At 31.5% G+C, this 25,989-nt stretch overlaps 1 protein-coding gene across 1 annotated transcript in view; it reads right to left on the bottom strand.

Moving 5' to 3' along the window:
• Window positions 1-6: 6 nt before the first annotated feature.
• Window positions 7-25,989, bottom strand: part of LOC148279943 (uncharacterized) — a gene marked incomplete at its 3' end in the record, with an annotated part of 54,630 nt that continues 28,647 nt past the window's right edge. Inside the window, exons 2-4 of the mRNA XM_088229182.1 lie at window positions 2,097-2,253; window positions 897-1,199; window positions 7-108 (exon numbers count right to left, since the gene is read on the bottom strand). Of these exons, the coding sequence (XP_088085308.1) occupies window positions 7-108; window positions 897-1,199; window positions 2,097-2,243 (552 nt within the window). The remainder of the gene's footprint in view (window positions 109-896; window positions 1,200-2,096; window positions 2,254-25,989) is intronic.

Genomic DNA, 25,989 nt, shown 5'->3' with positions numbered 1-25,989 from the left:
TACTCCCGTCGCTGCAAAGGATCCGGAGGGTACTGCGAATGGTTGCACAGTCACAAAATGTCCGCCATGTTGTGTCTTACTTAGTACTGGCACAAATTGGGACGCCACCTAAATAATAAACAATGTGCAATGAAGTAAGTTAGATGGTAGTCATAATCACTTATAATACTAATTTATCGTCGTTAAAAAAATTAGGTTTTATTTTTATTACAAAATATTGTTCCTGTACTCGGATCATATTCTGTCATCAAGTGACTGAACTCAATATCAAATATACCATAGCGAATTCTATCATGGATAAATTTCAAATGATAAAGACCTAAAAAAATAATCCTCGTGGTATTGATTGGTTGTCTATAAAATATTTATCAAACTTTCTTATTTTCCCACGTCTCAGCTGCTTTTATAAACTTAAAATACTGCCATTAGTTTTTAACTTTTAAATGACTGCTAAAAAATCTTTCTGGAGACGGTGCCGTAACGTCATGTTACATTAAGCAAAATATATGTTTTTAAATACAGATATTTAAAAACAAAAATTTAACACATATGTATCGTCGATGTACCCTCTAAATGACAAAATTAAAACAAGTTAAACATGCAGTTATGTATGTATGATATTTTAAAAATACTATATATATGTAGTTAAATATGACTTCATTATTTTTTTAAATAAGAGACATACATCAAGTCTTGTTTTCTATGTAGACTCATGTGACATCATTGCCATGCCACACAAGGGTCAATGGATGTTTTCTATCAATTTATTTCAGTCGATTGGCTAGAATGGCGATGTAAACCAAAATACCTTGACTTAGCCTCTTGAACCACCACAATATAAATGGTATTAATGAATAAGAAAATATTTGAACATACAATTTATGTTAAATACTAACGTGGAAGTGTTTCATCAGGTCTTCATTTACAATGCCTGCAATTTGGTCTAAAGGTGTCTTTTCATTATGTTCTACTTCTCTCGGCGCCCACACGACTATGTCCAACTGTCCCATCTCTCTGGTGAGGCACTCCGAGACTCGGGCGAGTAGTCGGGGCTGACTGGAGTCACAACAGTAGTAAGGGGCGCTGTGGGGCAGGCACAGGGGACGGAGAGAGGAGGCCCCGATACATGCTACTCTACATTCTTTGTTCAATAGTTGGATAGAGAGCTCGCAACCTAAAGGGTGATCGGCTCCTATAACCTATTATATAAACATAATTAAGGTTTAATCAACAATGTTTTGAGGATGTTCAAATGTTTGTAGACAGGCTGGGTTCCACTCTGCAAATTCATCGCAACAAAGAGGGAATATGGAAGTCTAGGCATATACAGGGTTTATGACCTGTCGTTGACTGGTTTAAGTGGCCACTTGACATGCTGTGCAACATTCACCATTCTGCCTATGTTTAAACATTCACATTTGACTTTTGTGAAGTAAAAGAGTTGAAACCTGTATAGATGTGGGTGAAATTCATCTGGCTGAATTATTTCACCTACTAAGCAACGCCTGAAAATACTTTTCTTAATTTTTATACGTCTTCTTATACCCTGGTAAGAGTTGAGGTTTGATTTTCGAGTACCTGTATTGTTTGCATTTTAATTGTCATCAAAAATATCTTTCACTTCATGGTTGCATTGTTTCTTTGGACTATATTGTGTGAAATGGAAGATGAATTAATTTGCTTAGGTAAGTAACTGGGCAGTATTTGAATTAAAAATATTAGTAAAAATATTATTGAAATATACAAGCAGAACCAAGGCTTTTAAATGTTTTTTCTACCAGTTGGCTGTTATAACGACGTTTAGTGTTTTATAAATATTTTTAACAAAGAAAATTGCAGAATTTATTGATCAGCCGTGGAACAGCCACAAACTGCAATTACTTTAAAAGAATCAACAGATGGTATTTGTGACTTTTCAAAATTTACATATGGCTATTTCCATGCCAATTAGCGCACATGAATCCGTAAAAAATTGAAAAATGTGGAGTTTTAAACATAAATAAATTGGTTACACGGTGACGGGTGATCCTTGTGGGCTTCTATATAATTTTCAAGTAATGAATGTTAGCCGAGGTATGATTCTTTAGTGGCCTTACCAGAACTAAATGGCCTTTGAGAGGTGTTCGTGGGGCTCCCAGTAAGGGTCGCAGTCTGCGATGAGCACTTCGGAGAACGAGTCCCACAGTAAATAGGGCAGCTCCCGCTACTTCAAGGGCAGCGAGAAGTCTCCGCCCCTGTTCCATTTCTCGTGACCTATGGACAAGTGAATTCATATTGTTATTTAGCTATACAATTTATACTTCATAAACTTATGAAATCTTATTCTCGCAGTTTGTTGATTTATTTTGTTACACAAAATTATCACTTAAATTATTCAATAATAGTATAAGCCCTATAAATGCTTAGACTTCCATGTTGCCATTTCAAACAGGTTCTCCATCTCTGTTGAAGTATCTGTCAAATAAATATCTGCTTTGTACTGCATTTGATACTAGTAAGTATAACACTTTTGATTAGAAAGTATTAAAACAAACATGTTATTAAACAGTTTAATTACAACAATGTTTGAGTATGTTCAAATGGACTGGCTGGATTTCCTCTCTAAGGAGTTGTTCATATTTAAATTTATTTCAACAGAGAGGGTAAACATTTTTGAGAATGCAAACATGTTTTCCCTCTCTGTTGAAATAAATTTAAGTTTAATTATAAGTCTAAGAAAAAAAAAATCATCATCCTCGTCACCAAAACTGCGTAGTCCGGTGATCGGGAATAACCCAAAAGATTTTAAGCGCTGAAGGAATGAGGGAAAAAAAGAAAGGTAACCCCCCTAAAGAGGAAGATTCCCATCGCGATTGCCAAGCGTCAAGAAGAGCATTTAAATACATTTTTTTTTAATATCCGATTGAGACATTTCTTTAGTTGAGAGTAGACGGACGCCACCAATAAAAAAGAAAAGCTTTCTTTTTAAGTGAAAATTCGCGTATCTTCGCTGAACCTCCATCTACAGCAAAATAAGTTTTTTATAAGTGAATGAAGTTGATGGCAAGCTTACGTTTACAGTTTACACTTATAAACAGAATAGAAATCTCCAATGTGTCATGTATCCAAGGTTGGGAAAATAGAGATAATAACTATTTTGCCTATATTTAAAAAATCTAGATTTATTAAGAAGCAAGAAACCATATTTTTATGAGCCTGTTTTAAAATGACACATCGTCGTTTTAGTTCGTTTTTGTCCAATATAAAATTTTTGACGGTACGGGAGTTCTGAAAAAGCTTTAAAAAAATGAAATTTTAAAAATTAAGGGGTTTTTTAACGAATTTTCTGAGTTGAGGTCATTTTTTCTGCCTATTTCGTAAAAAAGAACTTGAAAACTCTATTTATACAGATTTGTGTTTTGGTCTGTTGGACAGAAACGAACTGAAGCGACGATTTGTAAGAATAGGGCTTTTTTGTTTATTTTGTTGACGTCAAATTAATTTTTAAAAATTATTTTACGAATTTGAACACACGAATCACTAGAAAAAACAACACTATCTTGAAGCTGGTGTACATTGAATCGTAAGAAAAATAAAACACGCGTGTTTCGATCAATAAAGATTTTTCAACTTTTTAAAAATGATTATCGAAGGCATAATTTCACATAGAATTATAGAAAAATACCAAAAAAATAAGTATGTAATTAAAAATGCTTATAATTATTTATAAAAAAAATAATAAGATTTATCCGCGGCCTTTCTAATGTTTAATTTATTATCTTCAAATCATTAAAATGAATTTATTTAAAATAAAACATTTTGTAATTTTTACCACATAAGAGTTTAATATATAATAACACCACTAGTTTAAGGTATTCTGAATTACCCATCATCAGGTGTAAATTTAAACTTATACCCATCATCAGGTGTAAATATAAGTTTATAATAAGTTTATATTTACACCTGATGATGGGTAATTCAGAATACCTGAAACTTTTAGTGTTATTAGATATTAAACTCTTATGTGGTAAAAAAACAAAGTGTTTTATTTGAAATAAATTACCATATAATCTTTTATTTTCTCTTTATTATTATATTATAACTGTCTATTTATTATAGGAGCAAAAATTCATTAACATTTTCTGTATACCCACGAACAGGCCATGCCTTTGTGGGATTTTTTGTTTACTATTTTTACTATCAATATGTATTTCATTGCTATGTAATTATCCTTTATTTTTTTAATCTCTGTTTTACCTCTTATGTATATTGTAAAAAAAAAACTAAAAAAAATTTGGTCTAAATTTTAAAAGGCGTAATCTGCAGGTTGAAAGGTTATTATTTATATTTGATTTTTTTTTAAAGAAACATTTGCGTTCTTATGATTTACCAAAATATTTAATTTTGAGTGCCATTTTCAACGAGTTGTAGTTAACTCACTATTAGAAAATGGGATCAAGTTGGGGTAGAGTGGAATCCGAACCATGGACCTTTGAGCCGTGAGTCTGAAACACTGGCCACGGGACCACAACCCGATCCCGAACCCGAGTTGTGTAAAAGTTAGAAATATATTTTTGAACAGAAATGCCTTTAAAAACTATTGTTTTTATCTTGCGATTGTGAGCGATTTTGAAAAAACATCGTTTTAAAATGGCGAAATCGAATGATTTCCTCATTTTTCGTCGTTTAGACTACAGCCTTAAATATATATGTTGGCTCTTATTGTTCAGGTGTTGATCTCATTCCCCATCCCATGGCTCTTCTTACCTCGTAGGTACCCCGTGTAATGGGAGCCAAAGCTATTTTTTTAGTGAGAAAAATTATCATTTTCGACGAGTTTTATATTTTTTCAACTGTTTTATCTCGAAGCACACTACTGGTTGCGAAAAAAAGTTATTTGAGTTTTTCCTTACTTGATGCTGATTTTTTAATTCTACCGAATTACCGATGTTTGGGCTTATTTATATTATAAAATACAAAATATAACGTTGAAATTCCCTATTACCTAATTATAATTGTTTTGTACAGTTCTTAAAATAGATTTGGACGTTCATTGAGTTAAATGACTTTTTTATAGATACGTATTTCTAAATGGCCTACCCACTGCGTTTGCCGGTTTAAAAAAACAACGCAATTGTTTTTTTTTTAACTTACTCACCTATTGAACATTAGATGATGAAAACTCTAAAAAGAGTTATGTTTTTTAATCTGCTTGTAGATACCATTTTTTTATTACGACAGCCATTGCACATTTACAGTACAATGCATAGTGTGTCAATTATTGTCTTCACAGCACAGCGTGGAACGGCCTACATTTGACATAACTGGACCATTTTATCAAGATTATTTGAGTTCTTATGGAAGTCAAAAGGGCTCGCTAATATTTATTTATTTATTTGTTCACATTTTTGTCTTACAAACTTTATAGTTTAGTGATAAAAATAATGTGACCTCACTGGGACAGTTACGCGTGCCGAGGAGACTCAACAATATACTTTAAAAAAAATATATTTTTACATTTGAGAATAAACAAAGAAGACTAACTTAATAAACAGAAATAATTAACAAAATGTTCAGACAGTTTTAAACACTACATATTTATGTTTATAATTAATTTATGTACATCTATATTATTTATATTACAAAACGCATAATGAAAGAACAAAAACCTAACATAAGCTATACACTTGTGGAGCAGTTGATTCAATATTGGTTTGGGCGAATGAGAGAATCCATTTTACTTCCACTTAGCTCTACTATTCATTTTTTTATAGCCTTTTTGAACATTTTCTCGTTACTAATTGTTTTAATAGGTTGTGGAAGTAGGGAAATATCACATACTACGAATTACAATAAAAATGTATGAAATGGATTTAGAATAATTAATTGTACTTTCAAAATCAATATGGATATTTTGGAGAAATGTTTTCATAGATAAATATTTTTTTTTCAAAATACGTCACTAGAAAAACGCGACATGTTTGGCCTTGATAGTTGTGACGTGAAGATTCGTGACAATGTTCTAAACAAATTTGAATAGTCGGGAATAAATAAACATGAATCGTGACGTATTAGGGGCGTGGCCAATGGCATGGAGTTTTTGCAGGAATCCAAAATTACAAATTATAATTTTTTTATGCTATTTACCTATTAGTAACATTTTTTTAGTGGACAGTTTGGACAGTCATGGACCTTTTTTACTTTAAAAATGTAAAAAAATGTGATTTTTCCCTATTACCTGTATTTCAAATCAATATACTTCTTTTGCGCATTTCTAAAAGATGAATGATAGGTGACTATTTTAATGATAAAGATGACATTGGATAATAATTACTTGCGATGTAAACAACTTTTTTTCGATGTAAGCTCAAATAGATATCATCTATTTTGATTTGGCAGCAAATACGACTTAGCAATAACCCCAGTAAATCTACACCACAACAGTCCAGAAGGCCTAATCACAATGGTGAATTACAGTACAGAACACGCAGGCATGAGGAAATCTCAATTTTTGTCTTCTCACCGGGAGTCAAACCCGGAACCTTCGAAGCGTCTTAGCCATTACACCACGGAGGCCACATATTTGTATGAATTGAATGAAGCAATAGTAAAAAAGCATCTCGGGATTATTTTTTGCTTCGAAAACAGAAAAAAAACCGTTCTCACTTCCGTAATAATTTTAGCTTCATATGTTGGAATTGAAATAATTTCATCAAGTTTAATATGATGCTTCTCCATGCATTCGATTACAGTACCTATTTGATTACAGTATTTCTTAATAATTTAAAAGGCAATAGTCCTAGAAGTTCTTGTATAGAACCCGCAGACTAAACAATTGGAACAAAAAGTGTAACTTGCGCTGAGCCGCACTCGAGTTGCTTAAAAGCCGCGGTTTGCCGACTACTGCCATAAACTAACGGATCATCCATAGAATTAAGAATAGTCCAGAAGGAGCGTAGAATCATATTTGAATACATCGGACTGTGTCCAATAATTCCCCCACTCCGGCTTACTTTCGCCGCGCGTATTCGTCGCCGGGTAATGTTGCTTGATGGGAAAAAAAATCATAACACAAATGTAAGGTAAAAAAAGTAATCTGTTCATTTCTCTAAAATTTTATTGTGCACGCGGAAACATTGATTGACACAACAGAGTAGATAAGTAAAGGATCATTTAATAAGAGTAATAGAATTAATGAACTTTGAACTAAAATATAAAACAAATTTTATTTGATATAAAACGGATATTTTTATATCATGTTAAATAATATTTGATGTTTTAAAGATTATGTCGTTTAAATGTCTCCCCCGGCGTTGTTTAATCCGAGGTCTAATTTTCATTAGTTCTTTTATTGGATGAGCAAAGTAGGGTAAAAAAAAATTCTACCCTGGCAACACTAACGAAATTTTCATTTTGTTTCTTCGAAAATCTGACAGATGGAAATATAATTCAATTTTTAAGTAATGCATTTGTTATATACACATTCATTTGCGAATTACAGATGAAATGTGATTGCATCCTGTTTCTTTAAGATCCTATCAGTATTTATAAACTTTAAAAGGACACAATTCGGCATAGTTGAATTCAAATCAGGAGTTGCGTACTGAGCGACGTCTACAATAAAACTAATTGGCCAAAACGTAAACCTACTTATTTATGACTAGTTGAGTCGCCTTCTGTTTGATGTGCGTATGCGGTTTCTGGACTATTCTCAAGTCTATGGGATCATCGTATTTTTTTCAAAGCGTTAGTTAGTAGGAAGACCGAGCTACTCTCATAAAATATATCATTCCATCGGGAAAATTTTTATGGATAAACGATACCACTAAATAATTTCTCCCCAAATACTACGTGAGAGAAGCCGCGGGTAAAAGTTAGTAATATTACTAAAACTAAAACACTATAATGTTAAAAATTAAACGAATATTATTGTAAACATGTAAATAAAATGACATAATACGCATATAATTAATTAATTACCATATGTATGGTCACTTGATAACTCAGCATAATAGAAAGATTTATTAAAATTATTCTAAAATAAAGCATAAAAATATAAATTACCTACGCAAATCTTTCAAATTTGTTTACAAATAAACCTTAGATAGTGATGCGCGTAAACGAATGAAGTGATTAAATAATACATTTTCATAAACCGTTTATTTTTGGAAACACCATAAACTACATTAATTTAGAAGATAACAACTCCATTTATAAATAACGAAGTATAAATAAATATGAGGTGTAGTTTCTTTGGCTTTATTTAAAAATATAATAAGTCGCAGTTCAGCAGTCTTGATCTGTATTCATGTATGTTTATCTGTTTTTTTTGTAAACGAATAAATAAGCCTTGCAGGTTACATGTAAGGTAATCAATCCCACGTTTCAGGAGCCAGTTCAGGGGCAATGAAATATTTCAGCGTAATTATAAACATTTTTTTCATGTCTACCTTCCCAGGGATTTAACTGAGGACCATGGTAGGCTAACGCGCCGATCAATACACTACGGGATAGAATTATATCCACTAGATTTCCTTTTCCAGGTTTTTACCTGAGTGTAGCCGTCGAGTGAAAACAGTCGCCCAGGATTCTGGTTCTATTTCACAAACAGAACTGTACTATTCATTCGAAAAGACACATAAAAATATTCCATTATTGAAATTAAAACCAATTGTTTGAAATTTGAAGCACTAACCCACGTGATATAAAAAAAAGTTTTTTTAAGAGATTAATCATCTCTCTTTTACGTTTTCTATACTTTTGCGTATTTTTTGTGACACGTTCGCATCACTATTAAATACGTGAATTTTATATCTTAAATTTATTAAAATATTTATGTTTTATTAATATTGATTTTGCAGTGAGTAAAATAAACAAATAAAAATCATCCTTGAGTAACGGTCGATCGGCTTTAAGTATTGAGTACAATAAGGAAGTATTGACGTTGCAAACGAATGTTGCGTAGACCCACGCAAGAAAGGCGACAAATTAATAACATGTTTTGAAATGAGTTTTACTGCGGAAAGTCGAGTAGATGATAGATGCCACTAGAAAAATACAGACACTTTCCTGGGTCCGAAATGGTTGTTTTAAAGCTGTATTTTATAACATTTCCTGTGCCTCGAAAACTTTAGTTAAGTTTTTTAGTTGAAAATTAAAAAAAAAAAACAACAAAGGAGTGCTCCATTGGTTTGGACATGTATAGCGAAAGGATAGTGAAAAAACGGCTTAAAGGATTTACGATGCGAATTTTGATGGTTGCAGAAAACGAGAAATATTTATATAAATTTATTGATTTATTTTAGGCCTGGAAGCCTCCAAACCTTTTAACAATAGCCTTGGAAGACGTTTTCAGGGCGTTCAATTGGAATTTAAAAGCATAAAAATAGATGGTGAGACGGTATGGTAATAATATAATAATGGCGGCCTCCGTGGTGTAGCGGTCAAGATGCTTGACTCACACATGGAAGGTTCCGGGTTCAATTCCCGGTGAGAACACAAAAATTGAAATGTGATTTTTCTCAAGCCTGGGTGTTCTGTGATGTAATTCACCTCTGTAATTGGGCCTCCTGGGCTGTTGTGGTGCAAAAAAATAAATTTAAGAGGTAATTGAACTGATAATTATGGTAAAAGTATTATACGAAGTCTTCAGAAGATTGGTCTGCAAATGAATATAGACAAAACCAATATTTCGAGTCCAACACCTAGCTTCTAAAAATAAAACTTTTGGTGCTGTTGACAAGTACATTGTTACCTTGGGTACAAAATCAAATTAAGAAAATTAAATCAAACTGCGGAACTGCCTAGACGATTCGGATGAAGTTGGGCTGGGATGCTTTTGGAAAGCTGAAACACGTTTTCAGAAATATGGAAATTCCAAACAATCTGAAGGGCAAAGTCTACAACTTTTGTGTTCTGCCGGTGGCAACATACGATCTTGAAACCATGTCGCTCACTGCCAGAAGTGTTCTCAAAATTAAGTGCACTCAGCGGTCTATGGAAAGACAAATGTTGGGTGTCTCCTTAAAATACCGAATAAAGAATAAATAGATAAAGTTGATAAGTGGACCCCCAGAATACTAAATTGAAGACCCTACGAATATAGAAGATGATTTGATGAATACGGAACGTCTTCTGGCTAGGTAAGTCTCCATCTAACATGGCTCAGCCTGTTCTAAAATTGATATTATGGTAAATTATAAGTAGTACCAATATTGAAAAACCATGTTTTCGACAACCATGTTTTTGAAAAAATAATATTGAAAAACTTTGAATCGGGTTGTGGTCCCGTGGCTAGTGTCTCGACTCACGGCTCAAAGGTCCGTGGTTCGAATCCTACTCTACCCTAACTTGGTTCCCATTTTCTCATAGTGAGTTATTTACAACTCGTTGAAAATGGCTATCAAAATGAAATATTTGGGTAAATGATAAGAACACAAATATTTATTAAAAAGTCAAATTAATAAATATCAACTACTTAATAAATATAAGAATGAAATAATAATTATTAGATAAATATAAAATGTGGAATACAGACTAAGAATAATAATACTATAATTCAATAAATAATTGAAGATGGACACGTCAAAAATTGGTATAATCGTCGTGTATTCATGTAGGGGAAGCGAGATCTTATGCAGAGACAGATTAAATTGGCGTTCCATCCTCTCTGCTAATACCTACGGAAAAACGGCGTGATGGTTTGTTTGAACTTGGGCGAGTTTTTTTTCGCGCGATATAATTTTCACTCATGCTGGGTTGCTGTTAAGTGCGTTTGCATATCATTGCTACAGTTCAGGGTTCGATTCTCGGCAAGGTAGACATGAAATATTGAATTAAGAGGTGGTTTTAGACGCAATGTTTCATTGTCCCCGGACTAGCACCCAAAGCGTAAGACTAACCATCTTAATTATCATCATCATGTCCCTTTCATGTGGTGCATGGGGCACTGAATCGGCAAATCAAATGCAGCATGTATTGATAATTTGTTACATTAATGCAAGGCGATTTGTCTCTCGCTTCAGGTGCTAGTCCAGAAGCAATAAAATATTGTGATGAGATCAGTATGAATTGTCGATTTTCCCAGTCATCGAACGCGGGTCCTCAAATATGCACTACGTATAGCCTTTTCACTGGGAATCCCCGTTTGTTGAAATGTCATAAAATAATTATTATAATTCGCCCTGTAAGATCCACCCCTGGAGATGAAAATGTAAAAGCAACCTGAAACTTGCTTTTCTGGTAGACAACCAAGTACCGGGAACATATATTATACGAGCTATCTAAGCTATCTATTTATTATTTGTTTCGAAAGTCTTTCAACTGGTTATTTCAGGTCATTTCTGTCGCAGTCCTTAGAACTGTACGAGGAAGTTATTTTACTTACCCATTTGGTACGAATAATCACATATGGGACACATAACTATTATATTGAATCATTAAAAAAATTATTATAAATCCTCGTTTTGAGACAGTTTTGGCAATTTTTTATTAAAAAAATCACGCACATGGTTTTATCAGTTGTCATATTATGTTTAACACGTAGAAAAAGAAGGATTGTTGCCTTTTTTCCTTAATTTATTTTTTTCATTGATAAACCCTTACGGGTTACATACATTTAACAAAATATTTTTACTTTTAAAATTCACATTCTACTGTTGATAATAATATTTTTAACATCTTTTGTAAAGGTTGTTTGAGTCTTTTGTTTAGTTTTGTCTGGTAGTTTATGGTATAATTTCAGTCCATGGTTTATTAGTCTCGATTGTCCTTTTCTCGTTTTAAAAGGTTGTTTATGATATTTTTCTGATATTCTCGTATTGTGTTTATGTTTACTTCAGTTTTTTTCAAGTTTTAATTCTTCGTTTACAATTACATCGGTGGCTATGAATAAATTTTAAGGATTCTAGTTTAAAGAGTTCAGTTACATTGAATTGTTCAGTTTGTTTTAAAAGTTCTTTAGTTGCTGTTAGATAGGGTAGGTCATATACTAACTTTAATATTTTATTTTGCTGTCTTTGTAGTCTGTTTTTGTCATTTTGATTTCCTGTTCCCCATAGAAGTTGCATATAACATATTTTATTTTTTTACATAAGCTTCTTGCACTATTTTTTTTTCCTCTATGGAATAAAGTTTTTGATTTTAAAGAAAGACTCGATAATGTATAATAAAACTGTGAATATTACTATTTTATTAAAAACGATACCATGCCTTTGAACTTCATAATTCTGGAAAAAACAGCAAATTTCATTAAAAATATATTGTTTTCTTTTGTATCTATAATAACTTATTTTTAAAACTGTTTTTAGGGAAACCAGATCACGTGTTTGAATAGTACCTACTTCGAGTTTAGAATATGTTTCCTCTTGAAAAATGCGAAAAAATAAATAAAATGTAAGAAACGCCAATTAAACCAAATGTATTTTTACAAGACAGGGTATTTTACAGGACCTCGAATCACATATTTATACGCGGATGATTCATATCATTAATTGTAATGCTTTCACACTTATAGATTACGCAGACAGGGTACAGTCTAAGCTTATAACCGAGTTACACAGTTTAAACCCGCGCTGTGCCAGCGGGTACCCTGCAAGACATCGGACCCTCCCCCCCTTTTAGTGTAAATAAGTATTGAGCGGCATTTAATACCAACAGGGACGTAAAAAAAACGAATCGTGAATATTTTCTGTATTTTTCCTTTAACTTAATTTTTTAAAGCCTCTACCGTAAGCATTTTTTTCTAATCTTCAAGGGGAAACATTTTCTAACCTCGAAGTACTATTCAAACACGTAATATAGTTTTGCTAAAAAAAGTTTTTTTTTTAAATTGTTATAAATACACAAGAAAATGATATACTTTTAATATATATATATACTTTAGAATTATGATTGAAGTTCAAAGGCATGTTATCGTTCGATCTTTTCTTCATGATTCCGAATCTGTGTTTAAATATTCCACGAAAAGGATCAAGTAAAATTATTTTGTTTTAATTTAAATTTAATGTTGCGTCCAACGCACTCCAAGTGATAAGGGGTAAAAAGAAAAAAATAAAATGTAACCAACTTTCGTGAGGACGGCAGTATTTTGAGCAGTTTTCTAATCCATATAATACAGCTTTAAGAGTGGACACTCTTCCTGCCTACTAAGGTATGCGGCTACCTAAATATGCAATTACATCTAGAATAAGAAATAATGTGGAGCGTACAATAATTGCACGCTCCACGTCGCGTCGAATCGCTTTATTCGCGGAGGAGAATGTTAGAAATTGTGGAATTAACACCGACTACCTACGACTACCGATAGCGTGATATTATGTAACGCGTTATGTAAGTATTATTAAACAATCGAAATCAATTAAAACCTCGCTTAATCGATTTATATTGTAATAAAGGTACGTATATATATTGTATACGTACCTTTGTAGGTTCATTTGATTTTTATGTAAGTACTCTCAGACAGTCAGAAGATAGTAGACGACCGTAACAATCGAAACTACAATCAAATTTTATGCTGGCTTTAATTGTTTTGTTTAATTAGCTTATTTTTTTATAGTCACAATTTTCTACCCCAGCCTTTTGTTTTTACAGTGTTAAAATCCATACTTTTTTTCTCGGCAAAGCACCCAAATTTGAGTGACACATCAATTCTTTACTTAAACCAATTAAAATTCAAATGTAGGTATTATTTATTGTAAACGCCAAACCACGCCTAGCGGCGCAATTGCGAAGCTCTTTTTTGTTACTGGTGCACTAATAGGAATGCGTTTAAAAAAAATAATAAACGTTAGGTTAGGTTAGGTTAAGTTTGGTTAGTCCAATGAAAAGAAACAAATGAGTCGAAAAGAACCTGATTGGGATCCACCGAAAACAAATGTTGATTGCTAACGTTAAAATCCAACAATTTTTATCAACCCCGTGCTCGTTGAATGCAGCCCTTGCATAAACAAACAGTACTTACCAAGTAACTATGGGTACGTTTTCGTGTCACTACTTTTAAAAATATTTTACTCTATGGGACATGTCTATGTATTACATATTAATGATGTATACCATCAGAGTAATAATACGCCAAGCTATAGAGGAGCCCAAACGTAGGAAAACCATTCTATGACTATTGGGTATTAAGTTAGCTACAGTTCGCAGCAAAACAATGGGCCGTACTCAGGTCGAGAATTGCCAAATGGATATTAATTTGCATTGTAAATATTTTTTAATATGTACATGTGTATTTATTATTGCAGGGTTATTGCAATTTATTTTTCTATGATTCGCCTATATTTATTTTATAAAACTGAAAATACATGTGTGTGATTATTTTTTTATTTATTTATTCATTTTATTCACAATATACTTATGTTACATTTATTGAGACATAAATCCCAACTCCATGGAACCAAAGTCCTGTGTTGACTTTGTTTGTTTGTCCGTCACATCTCCGAAATGGCGAGTCGTAGCGGCCTGAAATTTGGACACGTCATTAAAGATGCGATTTCAAGGTTAACGTTGCTATTTTCGAGTAAAATTTGAATCGACCTCTACTCGATAAAAACTCAAACTTCATATGGATGCCTAGGCACTAGTGCGGACCCGACATATTGTCCGTAATCAGCTGTCATTATCAACAGTAAACATACTTTAATTCACAAATTTATCTCCCAAATTGAGAAAAAATAGTATCTGAAGTAAATATGTTGATACAAGGAAAGTTTTCAAGCAACATAACGTGTCGGGACAATAAATGCCAAAAATCAATGTTAATCATAGGATAATATTTGAAATCAGTTACCTGTGAAAACTGACTCATTTAACACCTTTGACGCTCCTACTGCTGCAACCAAAAATACTGCAATTCACTATAGTCGATTTTTATTTATTATAACGTAAATATCCAAGTTATTTGCAAACAAAGCCAAGCATAGCTACAAAAGCATCTGATCGAACCGTTATGTTTATGTTGTCAAAGAAAACAAAATGGCCACTAATTGGTTACTAGCCGACAAACCAACATCGCTTGCATTCTATGAAATATAGTGATAGGGCTTCTCTATAGGTTCACGCATTATTACTCTGAGTGTATACCGTATTATACACCAGTCGTCAAGTAAAATAGGTTCGATCATCTGTTAATATCAATCATCTCTTAACAGAGGCGCTCACCCGAGAAACCTTCAATGCCATTAAGATTAATTACAATATAACGAGTTAATTACCTTGTTCACCTTAACTACTGCCCAAAGTTTATGGAAAACTTCCCAAAAAGGAATAAAATTTTCAGATTTACTCCATTTTTTGCCAGTCTCTTTGATCGAAATAAAACTAATTGCCATGGGAGTGTTGCATGCAGTACAAATATTTGTGGAATATTTGCAAAATAATGTGTCATCTGATTCGAATACTTTAAATTACAGAAATACAAATTTATGTACCGATGACATTTTATTTTAAAAAAAAAACACAACGATAAAACCATGTAGCAACGCAGGGTTGAATTAAGTTATATTGGGACATATTAATTCTAGATAAACATATTATAATATAAAGAGTGTAAAGGGTGGCCTCCTTGATGTAGAGGTTAAGACGCTTAACTCATGCACGGAAGGTTCCGGGTTCGATTCCCAGTGGTAAAATAAACAAAAACTTTTAAGATTTACCAAAATATTTCTATTTTAAACGAAATTTTCTTATATTCGTGTTTACGGTTGTTTAACCGTGTTCGAAAATGTAATGTAATGTATTTATTTAGATAGAAGTACAAATAAAATTTGAACACCTAGTTATACCCTAACTAATAAACAATATAAATTCAAAAATAATTTCAAAAACAAAACAATGTTATAAAATCAATTTATCTACCTATAGAAAATGGAAAGAAGTTGTGGTATAATGTGTCATAAATAGTTTAGATTTGTGCAATGATTTTTTTATATCTCTTTAAAATAAATATAGTTGTCGTTTAATTTATCATCATCATCATCATACCCTTCCCGCACCTAATGGTGCATAGGGCTTTGGTACACCAATCGTAGCGTATCGTGGTCATTTTTTTACATGAAGGTTAGATTAGATGATCAGTCCCACGCTTTAGGTACCAGTCCAGGTACTATGAAATATCTTTAGTGTATTTGCAGTGTAGTCAAATTTATATTCGTTATATAATATTAATGATAAAATGTAAAACACGTTGCCTCAGTTAATTCTTGTCAAGGAACCTTCGAATATTGTCTAACTGCATATTTACAACTATCGAATTTTCAATCAACTGCACATTCTATTTAAATAAATAATACTTAGACCCAAATAACCGTAGGGCTTTTTGCAACATTTAAAGTGTTATAATTACCAATAGCAATAAATTGGAAATTTGATAACTATGTACTATAAACACCTAAATAATAAATAGCCATAAACTCAAATAAAAACATTATCACTGCGCGCTGTGCGGACCAGACAGTACAGTGACGCCAATAAATTATTGTAAATATTTTTCCTTTACAGGGTGCTCTCTGAATCTTCTGGCAGGGATAGAGAAGAATCAAATTTGGGGATTTATATTTTTTGCGTGCTACCACAGTAATTTGCTACATGTGTGGCCACACTGATGATTAAACGTAAAATTACGTAGAATAACAGTTTTATAATTGACATTTCAAAGTTCGACATTTTGAAACTGTTTAAAAAACTGAAAAAACGAATACGCTTTGGTCGATTTAACCTAGTGTTTTAAGTAACACAAGACACAATAATACAAGTCCAAATTAAAATCATAATGTTTGGTTTCACGTGTCCGTATTTATTTTACGTAATTTGACGTAAATTCATCACTGTGGTCATATTTGAAGTGCCGCATGCAAAAAAATAAAATTCTTCAGTAGAAATCTTCTCTACCTCTGCGAGAAGATTCAGAATAGCACACCTGTTTACTACTCGTCTATAATTTCATTTAAAAAAAATAAATTATTTTGTTTATTTAAGTAAAAAGACTCATTTGCGTTCTTAATGATTTACTCAAATATTTCAATTTTGGGTGTAATTTTTAACGTAAATAATTGACTAAGTACTATAAAATGGGAATCAAGTTATGGTAGAGTAGGGCACGAACCGAGGGACATTTACACTAGCCACGGGACCACAACCCCGTATTATTGTGAACCTACCGCATTCGTCGTTTCTAAAATAAACTGTAATTGTAAGTAACCTTAATTATTTTTATTTTTTGAGGTTAAACTATATAAACTTTAGTTGTTTATCTTTAGATTCATAATATTTAATTACACTTTTAACATTTTCTAAAACAAGCTAAGGTTAGACCTCTATAAACTGGTGACCCCGACGTGATAAGAACACGCAGCCTTTTGATCTGGACTCAATATTTTACAGTCGTCACTCTACTCTCTGGTTCCTTCTGGTCTTAGCTCATATTTGATATATCTGAACATTTTGTGTGGTTCTATTTTGTGACAGATTCATCTCCATTACAATCGATCGCTCAAAATAACGAAACACACATCATAAGGACCAAAGGCCGATTAATTAAGGCCCATAATGGCAATGAAATAAGTCCCGGAGGGCCGACTTTATGAGGCCTAAAGTGCCGAATATTCTAGCTTGTAATAGTCGGCGATAGTCGTAAGATCGATAATAAAAAATGATTACTGAATTTAAATTATATAATTTCTAATATATCGAATCGAATTTTAAAAATGTAATTTGCCCACACAATAAAATGATATCGAATAAAAAAATTTATTAGATGTCGTAATATTTCAATTTAAATGGAAAAAGTTGTATTGCAAATTTCGCAATGTAACAGCACATTTTTTGTCATTATTATAACCTAATAGACAATATCACAAGTAGAACACGAAACATGGACTCGTTATATTGTTATTGTATTGCTGAATAAAAAGGAACTTAAATAAGACAGCTTTTGATGAAGATCTTAACATAAAGTTGATGAAAACGGGGATTAAGTCGAGTAGGATGTAAACCTGCAAGACTTATATTTCATAATACCGTTGATGAAAAAGAAATACCGTGAGAGATTCTGATTAATTATTGTAAAGTTTTTTTACATACGAGTCACATTATGGGCCTGTCAAGTTGACAGTGCCTAGCTTACATCACATCGAACAATAGGCTTCGCTTATGAAACATTGTAAGGTTGCATACATACTGTTTCCTTTTTGAAACGTACCAAGTACGTGAAACATTTTTTTTAAACTTCAACTGTCAACAAATAATACGAATATTGAAAATGGAATCAAAACCACTAGCGTTACAGTTTAAATTAAAAAAAGGACATTTACTAAGATCCTTCGGACATCCTTCCATACTTGTATTTGCTTAAAATATATTTTGATGTTTTTGTATTATTATTTAATTCAGTACTCACTGTTGTTTGGTCATTATTTATTTTATTGACCATATCTATAGTTTATTTCTTCATATTGTATTGTTTGAAATTTTTATTGTTTATGCACTCATCTTTTTTTTTATACCAACTATACTTCTAAACATTTATTGCTTTATATTGAATTTTTAAATTTTATGTTGTTTACATACTCATGTTTTATAAAACTTCCATGTATATAAAAGCCTTATGGGCGTGAAATTATAAATAAAAATATCTCAATAATTATAATAGTTTTGTAGTTTTTTTTATTGATTTTAATGATTTTATTATTTTGTCTATTTTCAGTTTTAGTGTTGCGGAACAACATTTATTTGATATTTTTGAAATGCATATAACAATTTGTTACCCACTAAGTCTATAAACTTTTCGGTGGGACACATTTTTTTAAGACTGGTTTTTTCACATTATTTTATTTTACATATTTGTTATATAATATATCTGTAACTAAATTTGTATAATTCATATTTCTTTTGATTGTTTTATTATTATTCCTTATTATTCGTTCTTTATTTTTCTGAGTTGTTATTTTATTGTGTCACATGTTACTATAATTTTATTTAGTTTACTGTGTATTTTTCTTATTGTTAATTATTATGGCTGAACACGGGGACAGCCTAAAAAAACACAATAACAAAGATTAGCCAATTCGTCACACAACTTGGAATTCTTTGGGACAGATGTTCCAGCTTTTCGTAAATCTCTTTAGTTATTAGTTATTTTATTAGTTATTTATTTCTGCACCACAACAGGCCAGGAGGCCCAATTACAGTGGTGAATTACATCACAGAACACCCAGGCTTGAGAAAACTCACGTTTTAATTTTTGTGTTCTCACCAGGAATCGAACCCGTAACCTTCCGTGTGTGAGTCGAGCGTCTTGACCACTACACCACGGAGGCCGCCGCATTAACACAGTGTGAAATGAAGATGGATTGGCATGGGTTAACTGAAAGTCTTATATGTTGATCGTCTTTATGAATATATTGAATATCATATTTATTGCCCTGTTTGTCTTTGCTTTATAGTTTTATCTTCTTTTTTGTTTAGTTTCTTGTAAATATGTTCATAACTGTTGTAATTGGCTTAGGCCGTATTAATAAATCAATATCTCACCATTTTCCTAAAAGCGTCAGTACACGCTAAGTCATAGTGTGCGGGGCCAAAAAAAAAATGGTTAGCACGTCGGCTTTGTTCATTTCTGTATTGGCCATTTAATGAAGATTAATGTGGAAACTATATATAGTCTCCGCTGAATGCGTAGGTACTACGAACTGAACAAGAGGCCGAATTTTTATTTTTTTTATAAAGTTACATTATTATGGTTAGTCAAATATAGTGGTAAGCTGCGCATAATCGCTTCTATACGCGGTTCGCCCCTGCCCCCTACACGTCGGCTAATGCGATTGCCAAGATGTATCGGCCAGCGTGTAGAAGCGCATTAACGTTGTGAATAATAGCAATTTGTCGTCACCTGTCATGGTTTTGTTCTAAGAGTTTTTCCTGGCGAGGACAAATAATCATCTTCAAGTTAAGTCAGATGACATCAATGACATGCATTATTTAAAAATGATTAATTTAACAAAATCGCGACACGGTATTGAAACTAATTAATAATAGTTAAACGGGCATTAGGTACATCAAGTTGATTAATTGCATCCATTTTACTATGAGAAAAAGGTAAAAATGTATTCACTCGTCCTAGATGCTTCGAAGAATTTCCTGTTGCATTTTTAATACATGAATCTGAAATAGTATGATAGTAGCTGTTGTGTTTTGTTGGGACAATTTAAGATTGGCTGAAGAATAACATTTACAATGACCAGCAAATGTTAGATTTTTTATATTTTTTTTAAAAATAAATATTTGTCTCTTATATCTTTATAAATTTGTATAAACCACTTTAATTTAGAGTATTACTTCGACCGGTTTCGAGGTTACTACCTCATCGTCAGGAATTAAACTAACTTACAATTACTCGCGTTGCTATTTATATTATAAAATATTGTATGAAAGAGACAGAAAAATTAAATAAAGAGAGAGAAAGAAGATAAAATTAATCATAACGGGAATATTTTTAAAAGAGGACTCGAAGTTAAATTTAATCGATTATTTATTATTTGAAGTTTTTGATTAATGGCTTTACTAACTTCTAATCGTTCTAAATTGTCTAAACGAAAACCATTTTTATTGACATGCAAAATTTCTTTACGCGTTTCTTGATTAAAATCATTAAATCATATTTCATTTATATATTTTTTTTAAATACGCCACAACAGGCTGGAATGCCCAATAGGGAAATATCACATACTACAAATACCGATAAAAACATGTGCAATGGATTTAGAAAAAATAGTTGTATTTTCAAAATCAATATGGGTATTGTAGAGAAATGTTTTAATCCGTAATTTTTTTAATAAAATTGTTAAAAAATGTGCTTTTACAAAAATTTGACATCTTTGGCCTTGATGTGTTGTTGTGATTCGTGACGATATTCTATTTAAATTTGATCAGTCACAAAGTTCAAAATTTAACCGAATCGTGACGTATGAGGGGCGTGGCTTATGCAATGAACCGTTTTCGGGGGAATTAAAAATTATAAATAAAAAAATATTTTTTATGCTACTAATAATTACAAAAAATTTTTTTTTTGCTAGTCAGTATTTCATAGACCCTTATTATTTTACAAATATATTTTTAAAATGTTAAAATTTCCTATTGCAGAGGCAAATCACAGCACAAAAACAAAAAAAAAACACAAAAAGTGGCTTGGTGAGGTTTTTGTATTTATAAGGTGTATTTTTTATGTATCTAATTTTTTTAATGTGTATTTTTACAATTAAATAAATGAAAAAACACTAGAGTTATTTTTATATATATATTTAAGTAGTACATATTCGAACCGCAATTCCCAGTGCATGTTTTTGTAGATAATTATTTATTGATAAAACGAGGTAATAATTTAAATACAAATTATCAAACTCATTAATATAAAGCAAAATTTGACCAAGTAAATAAATAATAATTGAAAATCAGAGAAAATTTTAAAAAGCACTAATTTTGTTTTAAAACTCGAGTCCTTATTATTTACTCGAATATTTAAATTATCAAACCATTTCCTAAAAGTAGTAAATAACTTGTGCTGGAAAAATGGAAATCGAGTTTTGGTAGAGTGGAATTTGAACCTCAGACCTTTGGTCCGTGAGTCCACAATACTACCACGGCACCACAACCCGATTCGTTCCCGAACTTGTTTGAAAAATTATTACTCATTTTACCATCTACCGGAAAAATAACAGAAAGAAAAATTTAGGAATCTTTTCGATGTTTTTTATCGTTACCTTAACGTTTTTTCATTCAAAATAATAATTTTAAATAACGAGTGTCTTAGAAAATAAAATATTTTCCCTGCTATGTTACTGCGTCATAATAAATACCATATAATCATAATATTCACTATACTATCATGGAGTTTATATTTGTATTACGTGTGATTTGAATGCTCGTCTTGCCTTTGTTGGTTGAATTAGCATGGCGTGTCTACTAAGAATAAACCGCATCTGAATGCTTGCAATGTTTGCCACGTAATTGATAATTTATTTATTACTATATAGGTAAGTATCCGGCATATTATCCAGAGTTGCAAATATTACCTTGATAGGTGAGTAAATTGCAAACCGACTAATGATTTTGTAAAGATCTTATTTGTCACTGGTTTATCACACAATGACGATACTTATTTACCTGGGAAGGTACTTTAACAAAAAATCCTTACCAGAACGGATATTTATACTTTGCGTACAAATAAACTTACTAATAACGTAACTTGGCAACCCATATCAAAGGATAGACATTGGCATAGAACCTCAATTCTTCACATCTCATAATTATTTTGAATTTATATCGATATTTAGAAGCTATCGCAGATTACTAGCAAAACATTCACAAACATACATAATGCAAAATATTACTGGACCAATGATCTTCTACAACTTTACTGTTCTGTACGTTTGTGTGAACTGAGCCTGTGACGTTTGAAAGTATTTTTATCAATGTTTTCACCCATTTACGGGAAACTTTACCGTACAATGAGGAAATTCAGCCCTACGGTGGATCGGATATAAAAAACGTATTCTTACGCGCGGTAAAAATTAGATTATTTAACTGTACCACAAAGTTTCTTGAATAGGTATGAAAAATATAATAAAAATGTTTTTATTTAAATTATTTGGTGACAATTCTTGATGGAATTTCATTGTAATGATGTAATATTTACATAAAAGTTATTACATCAAAAATGATTTTAGTTAAAACGAACTATTTTGCGTGACGTTACTAGTTCATCCGAATCAACCAACGATACGAGAGTTGTGATAGATTTCCGATTTACGGTAAGTCAACTGACCAATTAGCAGAACTCTTCATTAAGAAAGGGAAGAGAACTTGAGACGTTACACTCGGAGTAATTTCAAAAATCGTAGCGCTGATAATACGATACATAAAAGTTAGCAAAACAATATTTGGCTTAGTTTAATAGTCATATAAACAAATAATAAACATAAAAAAAAACAGAACATCCTCATTAAATGTTCTAGTTTTTACTGCTTGTTAGAAAACTTTTTTTTATCCAATTCGCCGTAGCACTAAACTTACTCATTGCCAATTTTACTGTTTAGCAAATAAGTAAATAAGTAAATACGGTCGTGAAAACTTATTTATTTTTACCCTATTAACGATATTTTACCTAATATTACGGTCAATGTGAGTATCTCATTAAATAATAACTAGGTAAATGATTACTCTAGCATATGAATAACACTGATGGGGCAAACCATTGAACAATACAGTATTTCGTCTGTTTTTATGTGTGTTTTTTTTATTTTGCTAGTACATTATACATTATAAATTTAAGATGTTTCAATTCACTTGTATCAAACACACACTCACCCTGTCCATAAACCTACCCGCACACCCATATACACTCACCATCATATTCACATACCTATCAAAACAATCAATTACAATCTAGAAGAATCATCAATGATACCGTCTTCCTTTACAAGATATGCAATAACAACTTAGATTGCCCTCAACAGCTTGAGAAAATTAAAATTCGTATCCCTCAACGTACAACTCGGCTCCAACAATTGTTTCATGTTATAATAATAAGAATACACCTTTTCCCAGAATTCTAAACAATTATGACACGTTTTTTTACTGAAATCGATATATATTTTCTCACTTTAAACTAATTTAAAGAAAATTCTAGAACCCTAATTGAAAATAATAATTATAATTTAATCTAACTGTACCTACCTAATATTTTATGTTTTTGTACTCTTTAGTATTGTAATTAATTAATTTGTTTAAAAGAAGAAAGAAGGGAGGGCTGATATGGGGTTACTCCGTGTGGATCCGCCAGCGAAAGGATTTTTAAGTCCGAGTAAACAAAACATTTTTTCTTTAATTTTTGTTATTATTTCATTATTACTGTAATATATTTTATTTATTTTTCACTTTATTTTTAGAGTGGTTTTTTAAAGGTACGCTTTTTTACTTTTTTGACATTGTATTTAGTAATGTATAGAAAACTATAATTGGCCTATAATTTTGGTTTATTTGTACATATTTTTTTTTTGTTTTCTTTTAATAAATAAAATTTTAAAAAATAACAAATAAAACCACACTCCACTCTTTTTACCCACGCATGCTCCCTCTCATGCACTTCTATATAAATATCAACTGAACTGGATTTTTATAATTGTATTTATGTGAAAAACTTATTTGGCTTTATTTTATGTTTTTTTTTAAATATGATGTATATATTTTTTTGTATTGCTGTTGTTTTTCTGAATAAACAAAATTACAAGAAAAAACAAAACAAAATATCATTTTATTAATCCCTATAAACATAAGTTGATTAAAAATGAATTCTTTGTAAATTATTAGATATCATGAATCATAGCAATTTAATACCTATGTGTCACGTGCATAAGTCTACTAGGTAGCTACTTAACTTGAATTATAAAATTGGAAACTGATCATTTTTGTTGTTTTTTCGTATGGTTCATTAGAGTTGGAATATAAAATACCCAAAGCTTAGGTACATTTTACATTTTGACACTGTTAAGAGGCTACGCGGTGGTAGAGCGGTTTGATAATATCATCGTTGCGCCTTAGAAACCGACAATGTGCATTCATTTGAGTAAATACGAAAAACATATGTATACTACCTAGATGTATGTGTGTATTGTATGTATGTATTACTACCATTACTAACACCGCCATTTATCTGTAGGGGTAGGCAGAGAGGATGGATCGCCACACACGTCTATCCTGACATACAATCTTAGTTTCTTCCACATTCATACATGTTGCCATACATGGTAGTCGGTCATGCTGTGTTTTGAATCAGGTTGTGGTCCTGTGGCTAGTGTCTCGGACTCAAGAATCAAAGGTCCGTGGTTCGAATCCCACTCTACCCCAACTTGATTCCCATTTTCTAATGATGAGTCATTTCCAACTCTCCCTCAAAATGAAATATTTGGGTAAATCATAAGAACGCAAATATATATTTTTATTCATTTTTTTTAATGCATGCTGTTGACATGAACAAACCTGAGATTTTGGTTCATGCCACGTCTTTCTTGTAGTCTTCGTCCTACACTACCATTCATTCTCGCCATGTAATGAATTATTTTTTTATGTAATGAAGGAGAAATTCAATATATACAAATTCTTCAAAATAAGGCAATGAGGATTATACTCAAAAGAAAGATCTATTCTAATGTAGAAAGAATGCACAAAGAAATTGGCTTGCTCACAGTAAAGCAACAAATCAAATATAATGTGGAAATTTTTATACATAAAATAATTAAGGGGATGAATAAAATAAAAACAATAATAAATTTCAACTAACAATGTCATACATATGAAACAAGGGGTAAAAAAAAGATAAGATTACCAATGAGAAAAAAAAACAGAATCTAAAAACTCATTGTACAAGGGATTGAAGCTGTACAATGAGTTACCTGAAGAAATAAAGGAAATAGAAAAAAATAAAATATTTAGTATTAATTTGAAAAAATATGTTGCTGAGAAATTTTGATAAAAAAATTGTAATATTATTAAAAGTTTATATTAGTTCTTAAGATGTTATGAACTAACTTAATAAAACATAAATAAAATCAATGTATATATTATATATTTTACCATTCTTTCGTCACCTTTTCACATAAATATTTAATGTGAACCATGTCGGGAATCGAACTCGAGACGTTTTGCATTGTAGGCAAACGCTTTAACCATTTGACCGCGAGACGGAGAATAAGTTCTCAGCAACATTAGTTTCTAGTTCTAACCGTAGGCGTAGGTAAGCTTAAAATTAGTATAATAATGATTGCAAAAAATCTTTCATCAAACGAAGAAAATGAAAATCATTATTTTTTTAAATTATATTAATTTGAAATAAATTAATGTGTGCAAAGGTTTAAACGTAAAAGAAAATGACATATTATAATATTATTATCTCTTCATGAGCATGCTATTCCATTGTTATAAGTACACATGAAGAAGTGCATGTTATTAATGATACCTTAT

Source organism: Micrasema longulum, unplaced genomic scaffold (assembly GCF_059751315.1).
Source record: "Micrasema longulum isolate JH-2025_06_02 unplaced genomic scaffold, ASM5975131v1 h1tg000640l, whole genome shotgun sequence".
Lineage (NCBI taxonomy): Eukaryota > Metazoa > Arthropoda > Insecta > Trichoptera > Brachycentridae > Micrasema > Micrasema longulum.
This window is presented reverse-complemented; position numbering and strand designations above follow the sequence as displayed.